We start from the raw sequence: 19084 nt of genomic DNA on the forward strand, positions 1-19084 counted from the left end.
CAGATAAGAGGTGGTCTGCACGTCGCAGACAGATACCGTTTTAATACGCAGGTACGCTAAAACTTCCAGCTTTAAATTAAGCTCACCGTTAGCTCGGTCAGATGTTAACTAAGCTCGATGTTTGTTAGGAACTGAATTGATCGAACACTAAAAGGTTAGAAAATAGGGAGACTGACACTGGAAACTATGCTATGAAAAAAAAAACTACGATTGTGGACAATCATTTAGCATAGCCACGTATATGCTGCCTTGAGTTGGATTAAGTTGTTGCTGTGGTCAAGCTACAGTAATAAATAAATAAATAAATAAATACATTTCAAATTGAAGAGCGCCGCGACGTCTTCTTCGGTTTGTTGTGGCTTCGTCTTGATACGCAGCTCACAGCTCACGACTGCCCTTTGCGGCAGACAGGGGAAACGCATCGAATAACACAACTATACTCTCCGAGAAGTTAAAAGTCCCCTCGACGGCCACAGGAGGCAACACCGAGCCAACAATGACTAACAAAAGTGGGCGAAGAAGCGACGCAAGAATTTGACTTGTGTACCATTTAAAGCTTCCTACAACATTTGTGAGATTGCTGCGTATGGAACGAAGTCCCCAAGAACGCACTAACGTACTATTATATACTATTCAGTGCCGTGTTCGTCAAATTTGGTTTTTGTTCAATTATAGCTCGACATTCCAACTTCCCGCTCAGACAACCCAGAAGGGTTTGTGGTGCGTTCAGGTATATCGGAAAAGCTAATTTAATCGCCAGGGCGTCACTTCTTCAAAATAAATCCGGACAATTACCGGCATCGTGGAGTTATTGCATGTGAGTCTTGCAAATCGCATCTACCGTTGCATGAATTTTTGTAGTGAAATTTTGAACCTAATTTCTAAATTCTACTACTTTATTATACTGTTCTGACTGATGTGGTGCGTTCAAGACTACTGGAAAAGTGTTTCACACCAAGCTTCGAGGCCTGTGCGACAGATTATGCGGTGCTTTCAAGAGGCGCAACAGTAAATCCGTTAATTGGCAACTACTGTCACTTGATAATCGATGAATCGTTTCGCGTAGTTGATGATTGAGGGTCTTGCTTATGAGCATTGAATGGCGCCCACGCGTTCGATATCCTCACGTGTGTTCTCTGGGAAATCTGCTGCAAAGCAACAACAACCCCGATTTGTTGCTGATCTTTAAAGCATGTTAATGTGCGCCGCTGTGATCCAATAAGAGCAGATTAAATGTCACACGACACGCAAACATGGGTGGTGCTCATTATCGTCAAAAATGCGCGCGGGCTAGCTATGGCCGTTCAGTGCAATCATAGTCACAATTGGGGGGAGGGGGGGATAACAATAATAACTATGGTTTTTGATCAATAAAAACCTTGGTGAGATTGCATTGACAGTCGGTTGTGATACTTTAGATTGGGGTCAGCCGGTGGTACGCGCGCGCGTAACCGAGCCCTCTTTGTTTTGTTTTCTGGGCGCTTGCGTCGTTCAGGTACATCTAGTAAAACATAGGACTGTATTCTCACTTGAAAAATGCGCGTTCACTGACAGAAGGTTGGTACTGTCAACGCGGTTCGTTGTGTGTCGTGCGCGCGCGTGTTTCTGGGGCGTTTATGGCGTTCAGGGACCTCTCGTAAACCCCAACGTTCTCGCTCCAACGCGACACCGCCGCGCGTGCACGTGACAGTGCCGCGTGCATCTCGCCAAAACAAAGCGGGGGCGCGCCCACGGGAGCGAGCGGAGGCGCATGCTTCTCGAATGAGTCCTTCGCCGTCTCCTCGGTCCGCTCGCACCGCCGCCGTAGCGCCGCGCAACGGACCCGTCGCCCGCCCGATGCCCGATCGGGAGCTCCCTCCGGCGGATCGAGCCCCGGTGAGCCACCGATGAGCCCGGACGGAACCGACGTGACATCGGAGCTGTATGCGCGCGTCATCTCGGCTGGAAGCAGGCGACAGGACACGGAACGGTGAGCGTGGCAACTTCACGTCCCGCTGGGATGCTTTTTTTTTTTTTTTTCCATTTTGCTTCTTTTTTTCCCCCTCTCTCTCTCTCGTGGACTTGAAGGTTTTTATGTGCGGGGAACCGACGCGGACTGTCGCCACACCGATTGGCCATTTTGTGTGGCATTTAATCACAGCGGGGCTCGGCTGCAGTAGGCCGGGAAAGCGATGCTGCGATGCTGCTCGTCGAAATGTTGTCGTAAAAAAACAAACCCAAAAAAGACAAAGAGCGTAGAGGAGGGGGAAAAGGGGGGGGGGGGCAGAAAAGACGCCCCGCCCCCCGGCTGGCGTGGTGGCGTCTCTGCTGGCCTCACCTTTGACTCAAAACACTTCCATGTTATGTTAGTTGTCGCTAGGCGTGCAAGGAAGACGTGCGTCGCTGCTTATGTTGCTCGAAAGAAAAAAAACAACGACAAAAACTGCCCAGACTGTTGTTCACCCTTCTGATCAGTAGGTGGCGCGTTTCTATGGGAGACACCCAAATAACACGCGAGTCCCCTTCCAAGGAAATCCGCTTCAGCGAGTATTGATTCCAGAAGGCCTCGAGTGCACTCTGTGTCCCCACTAGTAAGACAATTCAGCACACTAGTCGAACGACAAGGGAGCACAAGTAGAACAAATGTGTCTTTGGGTATTCTTCAGGTACTACCGTTACACAATTAAACCTAACTAGTAAACTATTGTGGTCCTTTGTGCCAGGCAAGTGTCGCACACTACTAGCGTCCTTACGGAGCATATATCTCAGCATATGTTCCATTTGGATCGAGGTCCATGTTCTAGTTCACGCTTAGTATTAAGGCAATTCAGCACACTAGTCGAACGACAGTGACCGATTGACCAGTGACGTTTGATCCCACCACTGTACGACATTTCTGCAAACCAGTACGACAGCGTTGGCAACTACATGTGTGAGAGCTACTAGACATCGAAGATAGTAGTGCCTCACGCCGCACATGCACAGACATGCTTTTGCGCTTGGCTACTGTGCGCGTGCGGTTGTGGCAGTGCAAGTTGAGCAAATATTGCAAAACACTCCCTCAGTGGGTGTGGAAATAACAGACACAATATCGGAACTCAAGACTGCACACGTTCGGTAACGCTTTCAAAACACGGGTGTCCATCTCGAGGCCCGTAGTGTCATTTTATGCCCCCCCACATGAAGAACTTTACACATTTTTCTGTTCAAAACTGAACACAAAAAAAATCTTAATAAGCAAATGCTTATTCCAGCACAGAACGTAATTAGTGTAACTGCAGCACGCCGAGTCGGCAAACAAGCACAGTGCAGCTCAGCTTCTGGCTCGCAGACGTCAGGACTAGCTAGCCGTGTTTGATTATTTTTTTTTATCTCCTATTGGTGAATTTGCATTATGTTACGAAATATGATTTCAGTATTGCCATTTTTGAATGTGTGTTACAGTATGTGTCGATCAATCAAATTCACAAATTCAATTTGAACATTTCGCAGCCTCCTGGAGCATTTAGTGCTTTGACTTTAGAGGTTCCACTTCAACATAACATCTTTGGTTGGAGGTGATGATGGGAAATGCGAAGGAGTCCAATCCCGACAACATAAAAAAAAAAAAAAAGGACTCTTTCTGATCTAGAGAATAAAGTCATAGAGTGTTTTTTGTTTTGTTTACTAGTGGTGCAATCAGAGCTGTTGCCAGGCAGAACTATGTGGTGAAAAGGTTTGGATATCTGAGATCGTTGTTGAAGAAGTAACTTCTGCTCTGACCAGATTTTCCATCACAGCGTCTTTTCTTGCTCAGTGTTCCCTCCATCGGCGTATTTGAAGGCGTTTTGCGCTTGTGTGTGTCGAGATGCTGGACGGACTCAGACGCCGGCACGCCTCGCGCTCGTCCCCGCGGCCCCTCTCCCTCAACTTCAGCACCTTCTCGGCGCCTCCCCCGCCCAGCCCGGACTTGGACGGCGGCGGTGAGCATCCCATCAGGAGGTGAGCTTCACTCGCTTGTCAAGATTAAGCGTTCCTGAAGATGAGCATTCTGGGTAATCTACTTATCCGCGTGCTGTTAAATCTCGCCGTCTCTCTTGTGCCCATCAAGTCGAAACCATCCTTTGCCTTGTAAGCTCGAATAATCACATTATTATCATTATTATTGCCCAATTAATCTGCATGTTTTCGCAGCTTTCAAGATAATGTACTCCAATTCAACACCACCTCATAACTTTAATAATCACAATGCAGTTTAATACCAGAGTGTCAATCAAAACTTCTTTTACACGCCAAACAACTTCAGCTTGTTTTTTTGGGGCGGGGGTTATCATATCTGTATCATAGCTGATTACATAGTATATGTTTTAAAAAAACAAAAACAAAACTGTTATTCATGTCAAATATAAACGCAAGAAAGGCTTTCGTTTCAAAGCGGGGTCCTGCCTTGACTTGTTTCTTTTTCTCTCCGTCCTCTCCTTTCTCCTTCGCCCTTCTCAAACCTCCTCGTGTCCGACTGCAATTTCCCAAAAAGTATCGAACATAATACAAACAATCTCAGAGCAGGAAGAGCGCCTGCGTTGTTTGTACTGCTTTTGGTTTTGTCGTCACTCAGCCATGTGAGGCCTCCTCCTCTCCTCCTTCCTCATCCTCCTCGTCCCGCCCGTACAGTGCCCGGCGCTCGTCCGCCGCTCGACCCACACTTCCACTGGCATCTGCGCGCCGCATAAATATTTGTTGGCATCAATGCCGGTATTGTTTGGGAATCCCATCGGCGCCTCTGTTCTCTCGTCCTCTCTCGGCGACCTCGGGGCGACGCCCGTCCCACTCTCTCATCTCGCATCGCTCTGTCCTACTTTCACTCCTTTCCTCTACGCCTCTCGACCTTCCTCGTTTGACTGTACACGTCGCTGAGCGCGCTTTGCTCGCTTGTGTGTCCCTTCCTCTATGACCTCCCATGAGGACTCTGCACCGGCTCAAGCTGATGAGCTCGCCCAGCCTCAGCGAACTGGCCAAGAGCGACAAGGGTTCACCGGAGGACAGAGGCGAGAAGCAGAAGAGGGCCGGCGCCAACGCCACCTGGAACAGGTACGTCCCGTTCCCGGGCGGCGTTCGCCCCGGACGGCTCGCCGGCCGATCGCGGCGCTCACAAAAGTCCAAAGGTTTTTCTCCGATGGCTGCCGACATTCTTCGACTTAAATGTATGAAACAAGCTGAGCATTTACTTTATGTGTTGTCTATATTTTAGTTCTCTTGCTCCATCACAACTGTCTGTTCAAGGTGATACTGCAAATAGTTGAAGACTTCTGCTTAGGAAGCTGACAATCTTGAAAGGAGTGTTTACTTCATCAGGATCAATAGTGTGAGACATTTCACAAACTGAAATTGAAATAATTTGCAATTCCCATGATTTGCTCCCAAACAGATCTCTAGTTATTGAGGCTGTTTGAATAGAAATATGTGTATTATTATACTTGTAAATAGTTTCTTTGCATATCAAGAAAATCCCGATAACAACAATTTGTTATTTTCATATATCAGGTTGTGTCGCCCTGGAAGAAGTGCAATACTTGACCGCGAATCATAGATTATTTTGAGTATGTACCGAGGGCCGCTAAGGAAGGGACGGCGGGCCACAAATGGGCCGTGGGGGCTGTAGTTTGGACACCCCTGATCAAGCGTCTCCATGAACCTAACTTGCACGTTTTGGGAATGTGCGAATAGCCAAAGCAGGAGTCCGAGCCGCAACTTGCTACGAATGCGCCAAATGGTAGCTTGAAGTTGAGCTTGTGTGCCCTCGCAGCATCCACAACGCCGTCATCGCCGTCTTCCAGAAGAAAGGTTTGGCCGACAACGAGCTTTACGTTCTCAACGAAGGCGTCCGGTGAGTTGAGACGTGTGCTGCAATTTGAATCCTTTTTGCTGACATAAAGCTGAAGTGTTAAAATGATTTTATATCGCTTTATTATAGGGTCACCAAAATTGCAGGACTTTTTAGGGGCGTAATGATTATATTTGATGTGAATTAAAGGGAACATATTGGAATTTAATGATGAAAGTATTATTTAATTGCATTGTAATGATAACATATAATATTCTCACCGAAAGGTACACAAATAAGATACAGTATAAAACAGGAATTCCAGTTTGTTGTTGGTTGAATTCCACTTCAAAATGTGCTGACTGAGCACGTGGTGTTATCGACGCCGGTGTTTGTGCCGTGCGTGTCATTATCTTTGCGCACTCCAGCCGTCTAACGCACACACGCCCTCATTACAAAACTGCTCAAGCCCCCCCCCCCCCCCCCCCCAAATAAAAAATTGTTAGTATGTATTTAATTTATTTGTAATTTTAGTTTTACTGTCTTAAGCCCCCTAAAACCGATGACCAAAAAATAAAAAATAAAAAAATCCAGCAACGTCACTGGTCCACACACACACACACACACACACACACACACACGTGCATGCAAATAAAGATAAAGAAGACGGGCAATATCCTGTGTTCTAACGGAGCGCCGACAAGTAAACATTTGTTTTTTAGCTGCTCATCTTCGCGTCACCCAAAAAATTATAATTTTTTTTTTCCCCCTCTACCAGGCACCTGCTGAAGACCGAGCTGGGTTCCTTCTTCTCGGAATACCTTCAGGTAATCCCAGTGCAACAAATTGCACGATTACAATGACACTTTTTGGACCAGCGTTTCCCCAACCTTTTATGGGAAGGAAATACACTTTTTGCCGACGGTTCTCCAAATAAGAGGCAAAGTATGCTTGCTTCAAACCTTTTTATTTGTAACTCACAGTTGAAGTTTACCAAAAAACTGACACATAAAACAAAAGAGATTTAGAATTGTATATATAAGCATGAAAATCTTCAGCAATAGTTATGCGTGTCACTGACCGTCATTGGCATCGATGGCAGATCAGAGTCAATTTTAGACATTGGTGTCAGCTGTTCTTCATTTTGTTTCATTTATTGTTCCAGAACCAGTTGCTGACGAAGGGCATGGTCATCCTGAGGGACAAAATAAGGTTCTACGAAGGTATGGATTCATTCAAAAGAGAAATGCTTTGTGTTCTATTGACAACGTAAAACCGGAGCCATGTATCTTAACGAACGTGGCCAAAATATCCGTCTGATGCAAGTGAGCCGGCCCGCATCCCACCCCGTATACCTTTCGGCCAATGGCGTCTTCAGCTTTCGTTACCATGGCGACCAGCCGGCCGCTTGCTCGTATTTGCGGAAGCAGAGCACAGTGCGGAGGGAAAAGAAAACAAAACAAGGCCAAAAAAAACTCTGTCTTCTTATCAGAAGCAAACACTGTTGGTTCATGCTAATCTGTGCTAACGAAAAAAAAAAACTTACTGCAGCTCTGCTTACCTTTTCGCTTTGACGTGGTGTCATGGTCAACATTACTGGATGATTGTGTCCCAGACGGTGTAGTCATTTGAAAGTGGCTCCGGATCTTCACCAAGTCTATACTGCTTATCAGAAACTAACTCTGTTAGCCAATGCTAATCTGTGCATCCAACAAAACTCAATACAGCCCTACTTACCTTGTGCAAAGGATTCCTGTCACTCCACTTCAATCATTTAGCCAAACATTCAGGTCTGTGCTGCTTATCAGAAGCTAACGCTGGTGACACTGCTTGCTAATCTGTGCTAATACTGTAGTTCTGCTTAGCTGTCATGTTTAACGTGACAGTGCTTCAGACTTCGGTGGAGAAATTTGGTGTGCAGGCGGTTATTATGTAAATTAGCCCCACTGTTACATCACAGTGGGATGCACACATTTTTAGAAATCGGCAGAAAACTAAAGATTTACATACTCGGTTTAATTTTCACACTTGATTGGTGGCCAGGCGCTCCAGAGACACAACTATGACTATGACTTCCAATGAAGTTGGGACAATGTGTTAAAATAGAATACAATGATTTGCAAATCATGCTCAACCTATATTTAATTGAATACACTACAAAGACAAGATATTTAATGTTCAAGCTGATAAAATGGATTGTTTTTAGCAAATAATCATTAACTTAGAATTTGATGGCTGCAACACATTCCAAAAAAGCTGGGACAGGTGGCAAAAAAGACTGAGAAAGTTGAGGAATGCTCATCAAACACCTGTTTGGGACATCCCACAGGTGAACAGGCTAATTGTGAACAGGTGGGTGCCATGATTGGGTAGAAAAGGAGCTTCCCTGAATTGCTCAGTCATTCACAAGCAAAGATGGGGTGAGGGTCACCTCTTTGTGAACAAGTGCGTGAGAAAATAGTCGAACAGTTTAAGGACAAAGTTCCTCAACGTACAATTGCAAGGAATTTAGGGATTTCATCATCTACGGTCCATAATATCATCAAAAGGTTCAGAGAATCTGGAGAAATCACTGCATGTAAGTGGCGAGGCCGAAAACCGACATGCCCGTGACCTTTGATCCCTCAGGCGGCACTGCATCAAAAACCAACATCGATGTGTAAAGGATATCACCACATGGGCTCAGGAACACTTCAGAAAACCAAAGTCAGTAAATCCAGTTCGGCGCTACATCCGGAAGTGCAACTTGAAACTCTACTATGCAAAGCAAAAGCCATTTATCAACAACACCCAGAAACGCCGCTGGCTTCTCTGCGCCCGAGCTCATCTAGGATGGACTGACGCAAAGTGGAAAAGTGTTCTGTGGTCTGACGAGTCCACATTTCAAATTGTTTTTGAAATTGTGGAAGTCGTGTCCTCCGGGCCAAAGAGGAAAAGAACCATCCGGACTGTTATGGACGCAAAGTTCAAAAGCCAGCATCTGTGATGGTATGGGGCTGTGTTAGTGCCAACGGCATGGGTAACTTACACATCTGTGAAGGCGCCATTAATGCTGAAAGGCACATACAGGTTTTGGAGAAACATATGCTGCCATCCAAGCAACGTCTTTTTCATGGACGCCCCTGCTTATTTCAGCAAGACAATGCCAAACCACATTTTGCACGTGTTACAACAGTGTGGCTTCGTTGTAAAAGAGTGCGGGTACTAGACTGGCCTACCTGCAGTCCAGACCTGTCTCCCATTGAAAATGTGTGGCGCATTATGAAGCGTAAAATACAACAATGGAGACCCCGGTCTGTTGAACAGCTGAAGCTGTACATCGAGCAAGAATGGGAAATTCCACCTACAAAGCTTCAAGAATTAGTGTCCTCAGTTTCCAAACGTTTATTAAATGTTGTTAAAAGAAAAGGTGATGTAACACAGTGGTAAACATGACCCTGTCCCAGCTTTTTTGGAACATGTTGCAGCTATAAAATTCTATGTTAATGATTATTTGCTCAAAGTTTATCAGTTTGAACATTAAACATCTTGTCTTTGTAGTGTATTCAATTAAATATAGGTTGAACATGATTTGCAAATCATTCTGTTTTTATTTATGTTTAACACAATGGCCCAACTTCATTGGAATTGGGGTTGTACACAAACCATTAAAAAGTCAATTATTCCTAATGTTTAGGGTCCAAATATTGAGCAGGCTTTAAGTGTCCTTTGTTTGCAGGTCAGAAGTTGCTGGACTCTCTGGCGGAGACGTGGGACTTCTTCTTCTGCGACGTGCTGCCCATGGTGCAGGCCATCTTCCATCCGGTGCAGGTGGGCCATCGTCTCGAGTCGACAAGCGGCAAGATCAGCAACATCGTCTGGGCGAACATTTTGGACCTGCGCCTGCGCCTGCTTTAACTACATGAATTCACCCCTTAAATGCCGCCACTATCGGGTCACTATTACAGAACCTATCAATGCTGCACATTTTTCTGAGTTTGAGAAACAGTCCCATTGTTTTTCGAAGGCCCTGGGCAGATTAGATTGACAGGGCTACACATAGAGACTAAAATCTGATTGGACAAAAAATAAAATAAAAAAATCTTAACATACACGTAGTGGAAGCACTACATCCAAGACAAATGCTACACAATGACCAGAACAGCCCGTTATGAATACTGTATTTTCATATTTCTGTTGATTTTGAGCACTGTGCTGAGTCTCGTTGTTATCGTCGGGCGTAGGGTAAGGAGCCGTCCGTCCGCCAGCTGGCTCTGCTCCACTTCAGGAGCACCATCGTCCTGAGCGTCAAGCTGGAGGACGCCCTGTCGCGGCCCCGGGCCCGAGTGCCGCCCTCCGTTACGCAGATGCTGCTCGTCCTGCAGGTAGCGCCGCTCTCGCCGCGTCCCGTGCCCTTGGTGCCGACGTTCGGGGGAAGGATTCACGGCGCTCGGGCATCCGAAATTGACTTTCTGTCCACAATGGCAAAAATTGTCAGAGGCCTTGACGGCGGTTGTGTCGATGCAGGGCGTCCACGAGTCGCGTGGTGTCAACGAGGACTACCTGAGGCTGGAGGCTCTGGTCCAGAAGGTGGTCTCGCCCTACTTGGGGACTCACGGTCTTCACTCTGGAGACCACACCGAGGACCACTGCTGTGTTCTCGGTGAGACCGCTGTGAAGGGTGGCGATTTTTAACAGCGATGAAAGTTGCATATTTTCAAGAAAAAAAAAAGTATATTTTCACTAACATGGACAAAATAAGGTTACATTTTGGAGAAAGTCATATTTGTTCAAGAAATAGAAGTATATTTGAGGAGAAAGTTGTGTAGATTAGAGATAAATGTCATATTTTTAAGAAAAAAAAAAGTTTATTTAGCAAAACAAAGTCATATATTTTCAAGAAAATAATCCTACATTCAAGGAAAAATGCAGATATTTTTGAGGAAAAAAGGGGCAAATTTCCAAGTACATTTTTGAGAAAATAATTAATCATATTCAAGGAATATACAGTATTCAAGAAAAAAGTAGGATGTTTTCAATAAAAGGGTTTATATTTGGGAGAAATAGTCAAATATGTTCAAGTTAAAAGTTGGATGTATTCTAGAATACAAATAGTGTACTTTCAAGAAATATTTTGAAGAAAAAAGTCAGTTATTAAAAAAAAGTAGTATATTTTAGGGGAAAAAAGTCATTTATACTGTATAGGAGGAAAGAATTATTTACTAAAAGTATGTTTGGACATAGAGTCATATATTTAAGAAAAAGGTCATTTATTCTGTATAGGAGGAAAAAATACTTTATTTTAAAGAATGTATATATTTTGGAGAAAAAAGTGATATTTCTTAAAAAATATATATTTTGAGAAAAATCTATATTTTCTGGGGAAAACATTGTACTATATACTCCAGAAAAGACAAAAAAGCATATTTTTGAGAAAAGTCGTGTCTCTATATATACGGAAAAAAGGGTTAAAAATTCAAATTAAATTTAAAAAAAATTAAAATTATGATTTTTTTGTGAAAACATTGATAGTTGGATATATAATCGAGAGAGGTTCTTTACATTTTTGAGGAAAAAGTTGAAAAGCTTGAGAAAACAATTGTATATATCAGAAAAAAAGAAGTATATTTTTGAGAAAAAAGATGTTTAGTTTAGTTTTCAAGACTAGAAAAAACAAGTGTTTTCAATTGTTTTTCAATAAAAAGTAGTGCTGTATTTTTAAAATTTAAAAAAATCATAAGATTAAAGTTGTGTTTTTTGAGAAAAAAGTCCTGATATATTTTTGAGAAATAAAATGTACCTCTTCAAGAAAACGTTTTATAAATAAAAAAAAAAATGCAAATTTTGAGAAAAAGGTTTTCTAGAAAAAAATTCAAGTATTTTTTGAGGAAAAAAGTGATATATATTCAAGACAAACCGTGTATCTTTAAGAAAAAAGTTGTATTTTTTTAAATGAAAAAGTCATTATATTACAAGATTCTAGTTCTGATATTATGAGATTTTTTTTTTGTGTCAATAATAATAATAAACAAGAGTGTGTTTGATGTTTTCCTGTCCCTCCCTCAGAGAAGCGTTTCCAGTGGGGCTGGTCCAAGTCCGCCGAGCAATTGTCCAAGAACCCGGTGGTCCGATCGAAAAGCTACAACATCCCGCTGCTCCTGACGCCCGTGGCCGAATACGACGCCGACTGCGGCTCGGTGGGCAGCGGGGGAATCCGCCGCCACTCGGCCTGCGAGATGATCTCCTGCCTGGAGGAGCAGAAGTTGAACTACGCCGAGCTGGCGGCCGGTTCCGAACTCTCCGGCTCCGCCTCCAACAGGCTGTGCGTCGGCTCGCATTTCAAAGGTAAGTGTTTTAAGGCTCCTGCTGGAAATACTCGAGAAAAGGGTTTTATATTTTGGAGGAAAAAATGTTTTCTAGAATTTTTTTCAAGACTAGGAAAAAAAAACAAAAAAAGTTATTTTTTTTCAGGATTTCAAATGTTTTACAATAAAAAGTAGTATTTTTTTAAAAATAAAAACGTCATATTTTAGAGAAAAAGTTTTGTATTTAATGTAGGCAAAATATATTATATAAATATTATATAAAAGTATTCGCTCACCTGCCTTGACTCAGATATTAATATAAATGACAAAATACAGCAAAATAGGAAAACAAACTTTTTTTTCTTAAAGACTTTTTGTGTTTTTGAACAATATTTGATTAAAATAAAACATTTTCATCACATTTGCAAGTGTCAGTACTTGGTATTGGTGAGTACTCAAAGTACTTTTACTCGTACTCTGTTTAAAAAAAAAAAAAAAAAAAAAAAAAAAAAGGGGCATCGCTGTGTCCCTTTTTTTTGTAGTTTGGATTTGTATAATATCTTTTGTGACACCAGTCCTGGACTTCATTGCGTTCCTGGTTTTGGGAACCAGCAGGGTACTCGTGAAGGCTGCCGATCCTAGCCACCGATACTTAAGGCAAAAAACATCTGACATCGGTTAAGTCCTCCTCACCAGTAGTTGGCGCCACACGGCGGCAGTTTTGACACATTGGCGAATCAGCAGAAGGAAAGGTCTTTGTTCACAATTATTTGTCGTTGTGTTAATTAACATTTTATGAATCAAAAGTACTAGTGGTATCGATACTTTGTATGGGTGGGTACTCAAGAGTGAATACTCATACTGGTATCGGTCTGAAAAAGAGCGGTATCGAACATCCCTACCAATTACCCTGAGTTTTAATGAGATTGCTCAATTGTGAACACAGCCACATGCTAGTCACAAGAGGGTGTGCACACTTGTCCAACCACATTATCTCCGTTGTTTATTTTTACTTCCCCTCTGAAAAGGATTTTGAAACATTCGATCGATTTGTTCAGTTCATATAGGTCACGATAGTGGTAGAAAAAGTTTTATCTCGGCGTCATTGAAACAGGGGTGTGTAAACTTTTGCTATCCCACCGCGACGTGACAACTGTGATTGACAGGTATGATGCAGGCCGGAGCCGCCTCCACGGACCTGCCGCTGTCATCACCGTCCATTCTGCACTCGTCGGGGGCTCTCCACGGCACCGAGGTCGCCGCCGCCGCCGTCGTGAGCCACCTCGGCAAGGCGGCGGCGGCGGCGGCGGCGGCCTGCTCGCCGCCCAGCGACTCGTCCAGCCCTGAGACCATCATCGGCCAGGTGCTCCAGTCCGCCGACTCCGACTCGGACGGGATATTCATCGACTTCTCGCGTTCTCATTCCCCCGAGGCTCTCGGCTACGGTCGCGAGAGCAGGCAGAGCACGGTGTAGCTACACACACACACACACACACACACACCTATGATAACATTGTTAAAAGTACATTTCATGGCTTTGAATCCATCCTCTTTTCTCCTCCATCCATTCATGCTGCTTTCATGAAAATAATGTCATTATAAGAGTTGAATGCTTAAAATAATGAAACTACAGTGAACCCTCATTTATCACAGGTTATATGTTCCACACCCACGCGCAATATGTGAAACTCCGGAATATAGAGAGGCCAAATAAAACACTTTTAAACTCATTCAAACATTTATTGGCGTGCGTGCTTCAAGCTGTTTATTTGTCACTCCCACTTGAAGTTTACTGTAAAACTTACACATAAAACAAAAGAGACTCAAGCATTGGATTAGAAATGACCAAAACGTTCAACCAAACCATGTCATTTTGTCTCCTGTACATCGACTAGCTTAATGCTAACATATAATACAAAACTCCACAGATGCGCTAACTGATGTTAGCATACAGTCTCCTCCAAAGGTATTGGAACGGCAAGGTCAATTCTCTTGTTTCTGTTGTATACTAAAAACATTTGGGTTTCAGATCGGATGAATATGAGACAAAAGGTTCAGAATTCCAGCTTTTGTTTCATATTTACATCTAGATGTGTTAAACCAGTCAGGACAGAGCACCTTTTGTTTGAACCCACCTATTTTCAGCTCTCTGGTATTCATGTTTGCTTTACAGCAAATGCAGTTTTCACAGGTGAAATCCAAAGCCAAAAACAAGCACATTTCTAATGCTTAAGCGATCAATCTAATAGGCAACACCTGAGCTACTAGAAACACCCATCAGTCACATGTTCCAATTCTTTTGCCCGCTTGAAAAGTGGGTAGCCTCAAACAAAAGGTGCTCTGTGCTGCGTTGTTTAAAACATCTCGATGTAAATACCATGAAATAAAAGCTGGAATTCTGGTCTTTTGTCTCATATTCCTCTTTTGATCGAAAACCCAAAGATCTTCAGTATACAACAAAAAACAAAGGAATTTACCTCGCCGTTCCAATATAACAACAGCGAACGACAGCTACTTAAACACAAGAGCAGCAGCAACACATACAAGAAGAGAATCAAGCTCAGTGCTGCCCGCCGTGTTGTGGCACAACGTGGTACTACAACTCTTAATTTCAGACGCCTGTATACAGTAAAAACCCTTAAATAAAACAATCGCTTAAGAATCTGCGATAGAAAGGTATCGCGAACGATGAACCGCAATATGACGAGGGTTCACTGTATTTTCAATACGAGGAGACTCAGACCTCTGTCGATGTTAAATGTTTAACAACAAGTGACCAAAAATGCAATGATTGTTTATTTATGTGTGTGCGTGCAAGAACAACTTGAAAAACATTGTCATCAATTTACGCAATAGGTGGGGTAGGGGGGCTTGGGCTAAACAAGAATGACATTTTGGCACAGATCAAGATAAAGGTGCATGTGGTCACTGGTTAAATTGCGGTGATAAATAAACGGTGGCTCGATAAAGATGGAAAAACTGGAATGGCGCCTGCCTCTTAGGAAAAAAAAAAAAAAAAAATGCTGATGCTTTATTTTGCAAAAAAAAAAAAATTTCAAGTACATTCTTTTTTTAAAGGGAACAAAGTTGAGATACATGCTTTTGAAAGGGGGGGGGGAATCACAGAATGTGAAGATGTATCATTTTTAAAAAGATGAAAATGAAGACTGCGTGATTTTAAAAAGAACACTCAAAATTTGGTGATACTTTATAAATACAAAAATATTTCACAAAATCTGATAAATGCCATTTCAAAAGGAAAAACTGGAGATGCATACTTTATAAAAATGACAGAAAATTGGAGATGCATGATTTTTGAAGGGGAAAAAAAAAAAGATAATCTGGATACGTTTAAAAAAACATAATGCTCAAAAAAGAATAAAAATGGAGATCCGTGATACCGCTATGATATCTCGTAGTTTTCACTAAGACACAATCCTTGGGGGAGGTTCAACGCTGCAGACGTATGTTTGCTGGTCTGTATGTTGAAATCATGTGGCAATTATTATTTGTATCGGGCATTAATTGTGTTTGCATGCAGGTGACGAGAGGGATTTATTCTTTGTTAGTTCGCTTGTATCATTTGTTGACTGAAATAATAATGCGCAGCTTCATTCCAATGGAGATCACATCTTCCTTTTTCTGAATGTAAAAAGAAATGTTATTCAATTAAAAAATTTAAAAAAAAGACCAAAAAATGATTTCCACGCTGTAGCACATTCCTCCTCTCTTAGACATTTTCACCATTTCTGAATGTGTGAAATATGTTGTTACGTTTGCAACTTCTGCTAATGTGGATAACGGGCTGTTTTAATGTTGTCGCTGCTTGTAGAGTTTCAAAGGGGGAAAAAAAATTGCTTTTTAGATGCTGCCCTTGTTTTTTCTGCTTTGTACAAACAGACATTGAGGTTTTTGAATTGTTTACATTTCAAAAGACAATTGTACTGAATGTTGTCTCACACACTGTATTTTGCACTTTGTAAACACACGTGTGTTGTTAGTTTTTCAGATGAAAAGAAAAAAAAAAAGTCAAGCGGTCACGAGAAAAATTTTAATAATAAGGGCTTTTTTGAAAATTATCTTTTTCAACAACAAAAATGTTTTACCTCAAGCTTTTTGTACTTTACTTTTTGGGGACAATCTATGGAGTTGTACTTTGTATTAATTTGTTATACTTGCCTGTTTAAAAAAAAAAAAAAAAAAAAAAATGATTTGAATAAAATCTTCAAATGTGGGTCATCACATTTTTGTCTTCAGTCTCATGCTTTTACGTTTATGGATAAAAGTATTTCCTGACATTTTGAATAGTTATTACAAATTATTTCATGGCTTTATAAATTAAGATTTTTAAACAAAATTAAAGGTACTTTATAACAAGAATATAATTGCCTTAAAAAATGCATGCTTTCTTAAAATGTTTTAAATTAAGAATAACACTTTTTAAAAGAAAAAAAAGATACTTTTTGAAAATACAAAGGAAAAAAAAGAAACCGGAAATACATGCTTTTATGAAAGAAAAAAAATATTATTGGAGATACATCCTTTATATATAAAAAGAATCTCTAAGAAAATGTGACCTTATAAACAGAAAAAATAGATATGTAATTTTTAAAAGGAAAAAACTGGAGCCACGCTTTTTTTTAGATTAATAATTTAAGAAAATTGTTTATAACTAATGAAGATAGGATGCTTTTAAAAAAAGAAACATTGGAAATACATATGTTTTGTGATGAAAAAAATGGCGAAACGTTTCACGAAACGAAAAGAAAATTGGAGATATTTTTTTTAATTGAAAGAAGGGGTAAAAGACAAAAAAGATGGCGACAACGTGCATAAGTGTTTTTTTTTTTTTCAGAAAACCTTTTGATTTCAAGCGCTTTTGTTGTGACAGGCAGCGTCGTCTGTCTCGGTTTCGACTTCCTTCCCTGTTGGCGGAAGTCTGGAAGCTAACTTGGTGTCTCTGTCGCTGCTGAACGCAAACACTTTCTTTCAAACCAACACTTTTTTTCCCCCCCTTCTCTAAAACGCTACGAAGTGCTCGTTTAGAGTTGGATAAACGCTGCGTTCGCTCAGGGGACGACGTCGAGAGCCAAGCGGCGTACCATCTTCCGCTGAGCTCGCTAACGCGTTTTCAAGCTAAACTTGTGCCAACCTACAGCGAAAGCCGCTTAACAAAAGTCGCGTTTTTTTACTCCCCGAACCCAATTGAAGGTGACTTTTTGGGGGTCGCGAGCAGAGAGGAGAACCGTTCACGGACCCCCGCGTTGGCTCCAACCATCCGGCTGGGAAGTTACGAAATACAAATACTTCTTTCCTCTGCTTAAGTACATTTGCCAGGTATCTGTACCTACTTTTCTGACAACTGTTTACGCTTCCTTCCTACACTTGAAACATATATCAATACTTTCTAGTTCTTCATTTGTCAAAATAAGCATGTTATTTATTTTTTTTATAATCAATCCCCGCAGAATATACATGTTTAGGTTTCGAGTAAAAACAAGTACATTAAGGAAAACGTAGTTTATATTTGAGGAAAAAAAAGTTGCATACTTTCTGAGAAAAAGTCATGTATTCAAGAAACAATTAGTATGAAGAAAACGTTTTGTATATTTTCGAGAAATAAATTTGCAGTTTTTTGGGGGGGGGGAAGTCAAGTATTCAAGAAAAAGGTACAATATTTTCAATAAAAAAGTAGCGTATTTTAAGTATTTTTTTTTTCCGGAAAAACAGCACATATATATTCAAGAAACACTGTACTTGCCAGTAAAAATTCCTTTTAATTTTTGTAATTAATTTAAAGGTCTGTACTTTTGTACAACAGTAAGTACTGATTCAACACATTTCTAAAAATTTTTGGACTGAAGTATCTGTACTTGTACTGTGGCTGCGGCCCGTCCAAGATGATGTCCTTGGTGCAGCGAGTGTTCCTGTCATGGATCTTCAGCCTGATCTTCCTCATCATGCTGGTCCTCAAGCTGGACGCCAAGGTGCACTGGAACTGGTTCCTCATCTTCCTCCCCGTGTGGACGCTGGACGCTGTCCTGGTCCTGCTGCTGCTGGTCAAGCTGGCCGGCCGGTGCCAGGCGGAGCCGGATACGCGGGAGGGCGAGCCGGGCCCGGCCCGCCGCCTGTGCTACCTGGCGGCCGTGGGGCTCAAGGTGGCTTTCTGCCTCAGCTTGTGCTCCCGCCTGGAGAGGCTGACCGACGTGTGGCTCAGCGTGGTGTGCGTGCCCCTCTGGGTCCTGCTGGGCGGCGCCCTGGTGGAGCTCGGACGCGGCGTCTTCGGCCTGCGCAGGCACTGAACGTTCTCCTCACGCATTTTTCATTACTATTCTTACCATGAAAGACTAAACGATTAAAATAAAATATTTTTAGGGGTTCCTCCGAGTTTTTGGGGGTCCAAAGCCACAACAGTTTCAACAATTAGCATGAAAATTGGTAGACGTTGTCCATCATAAAAAGCCGCACAAAAACAAGGTCCTTGGGCTTTTTTCCCTGATAAAGCAGCGTACAAGCTTCAATTTTCTTTTTTGAAGCTTGATACCAACTCACACTCATTACTTTGTATTGTCACAGTGTGTAGAAATTCATCGTTGTTCTTAACTAATCCCACTGTGTGGTGATTTGTTGCAGAAAAACTAAGCACTTTGTAGAAGACCACTAACATTTGTGTCAGGAGGTTGCAGCAATTTTTTTCGCCCATATTTATTTAGCAAAGTCCAATCAGATTTCTACAAAGGAGTACACGCTGAGCAGGAATTATTATTATTATTTTTTTTAAATGCAAGAATAAAGTTATAAATGACCAGAATAATCCAAATGTTTTGCAAGAGAAAAGTAATTTTGTTCAGAGAATAAAGTTCTAATATTATGACGTTGTATCTTTTTTAGTTTATTACAAGAAATAACATTACTATTGTACTAGTCCGAGTTTTGAAAAATCTTCTCACAGCATTACTGTTTCTTTCCTTATATTTAGAACCTAAATAGTTAAAATAACTTTGAATTTGTTTTTATTTTA

General features: G+C 41.8%; 2 protein-coding genes across 7 annotated transcripts; both read left to right on the forward strand.

Moving 5' to 3' along the window:
• Positions 1–1356: 1356 nt before the first annotated feature.
• prr5a (proline rich 5a (renal)) lies at positions 1357–16305 on the forward strand. Of its 6 annotated transcripts, none has more exons than XM_061772990.1 (12): positions 1361–1969; positions 3827–3960; positions 4921–5046; positions 5762–5842; positions 6558–6606; positions 6945–7002; positions 9498–9589; positions 10003–10143; positions 10286–10421; positions 11825–12103; positions 13230–13308; positions 13365–16305. In XM_061772990.1, exons 2-12 carry the CDS (start codon positions 3827–3829, stop codon positions 13408–13410), a joined length of 1221 nt encoding a protein of 406 aa, XP_061628974.1. In that variant the 5' UTR covers positions 1361–1969; the 3' UTR covers positions 13411–16305. The 6 variants fall into 6 exon arrangements, with proteins under 6 accessions (XP_061628973.1, XP_061628972.1, XP_061628971.1 ...); XM_061772991.1 differs by having other exon boundaries at positions 1363–1969; positions 13371–16305; XM_061772989.1 differs by having other exon boundaries at positions 1357–1969; positions 3745–3960; positions 13230–16305.
• A 655-nt stretch (positions 16306–16960) lies between these two features.
• Positions 16961–18934, forward strand: LOC133477602 (transmembrane protein 60-like). Its single transcript, XM_061772485.1, has 2 exons — positions 16961–17400; positions 17964–18934. The coding sequence occupies exon 2, from the start codon at positions 17964–17966 to the stop codon at positions 18363–18365; it is 402 nt and encodes a 133-aa protein (XP_061628469.1). The 5' UTR covers positions 16961–17400; the 3' UTR covers positions 18366–18934.
• The last annotated feature ends 150 nt before the right edge of the window (positions 18935–19084 follow it).

The sequence above is a fragment of the Phyllopteryx taeniolatus genome, chromosome 5, assembly GCF_024500385.1.
Source record: "Phyllopteryx taeniolatus isolate TA_2022b chromosome 5, UOR_Ptae_1.2, whole genome shotgun sequence".
Taxonomy (NCBI): Eukaryota; Metazoa; Chordata; class Actinopteri; order Syngnathiformes; family Syngnathidae; genus Phyllopteryx; species Phyllopteryx taeniolatus.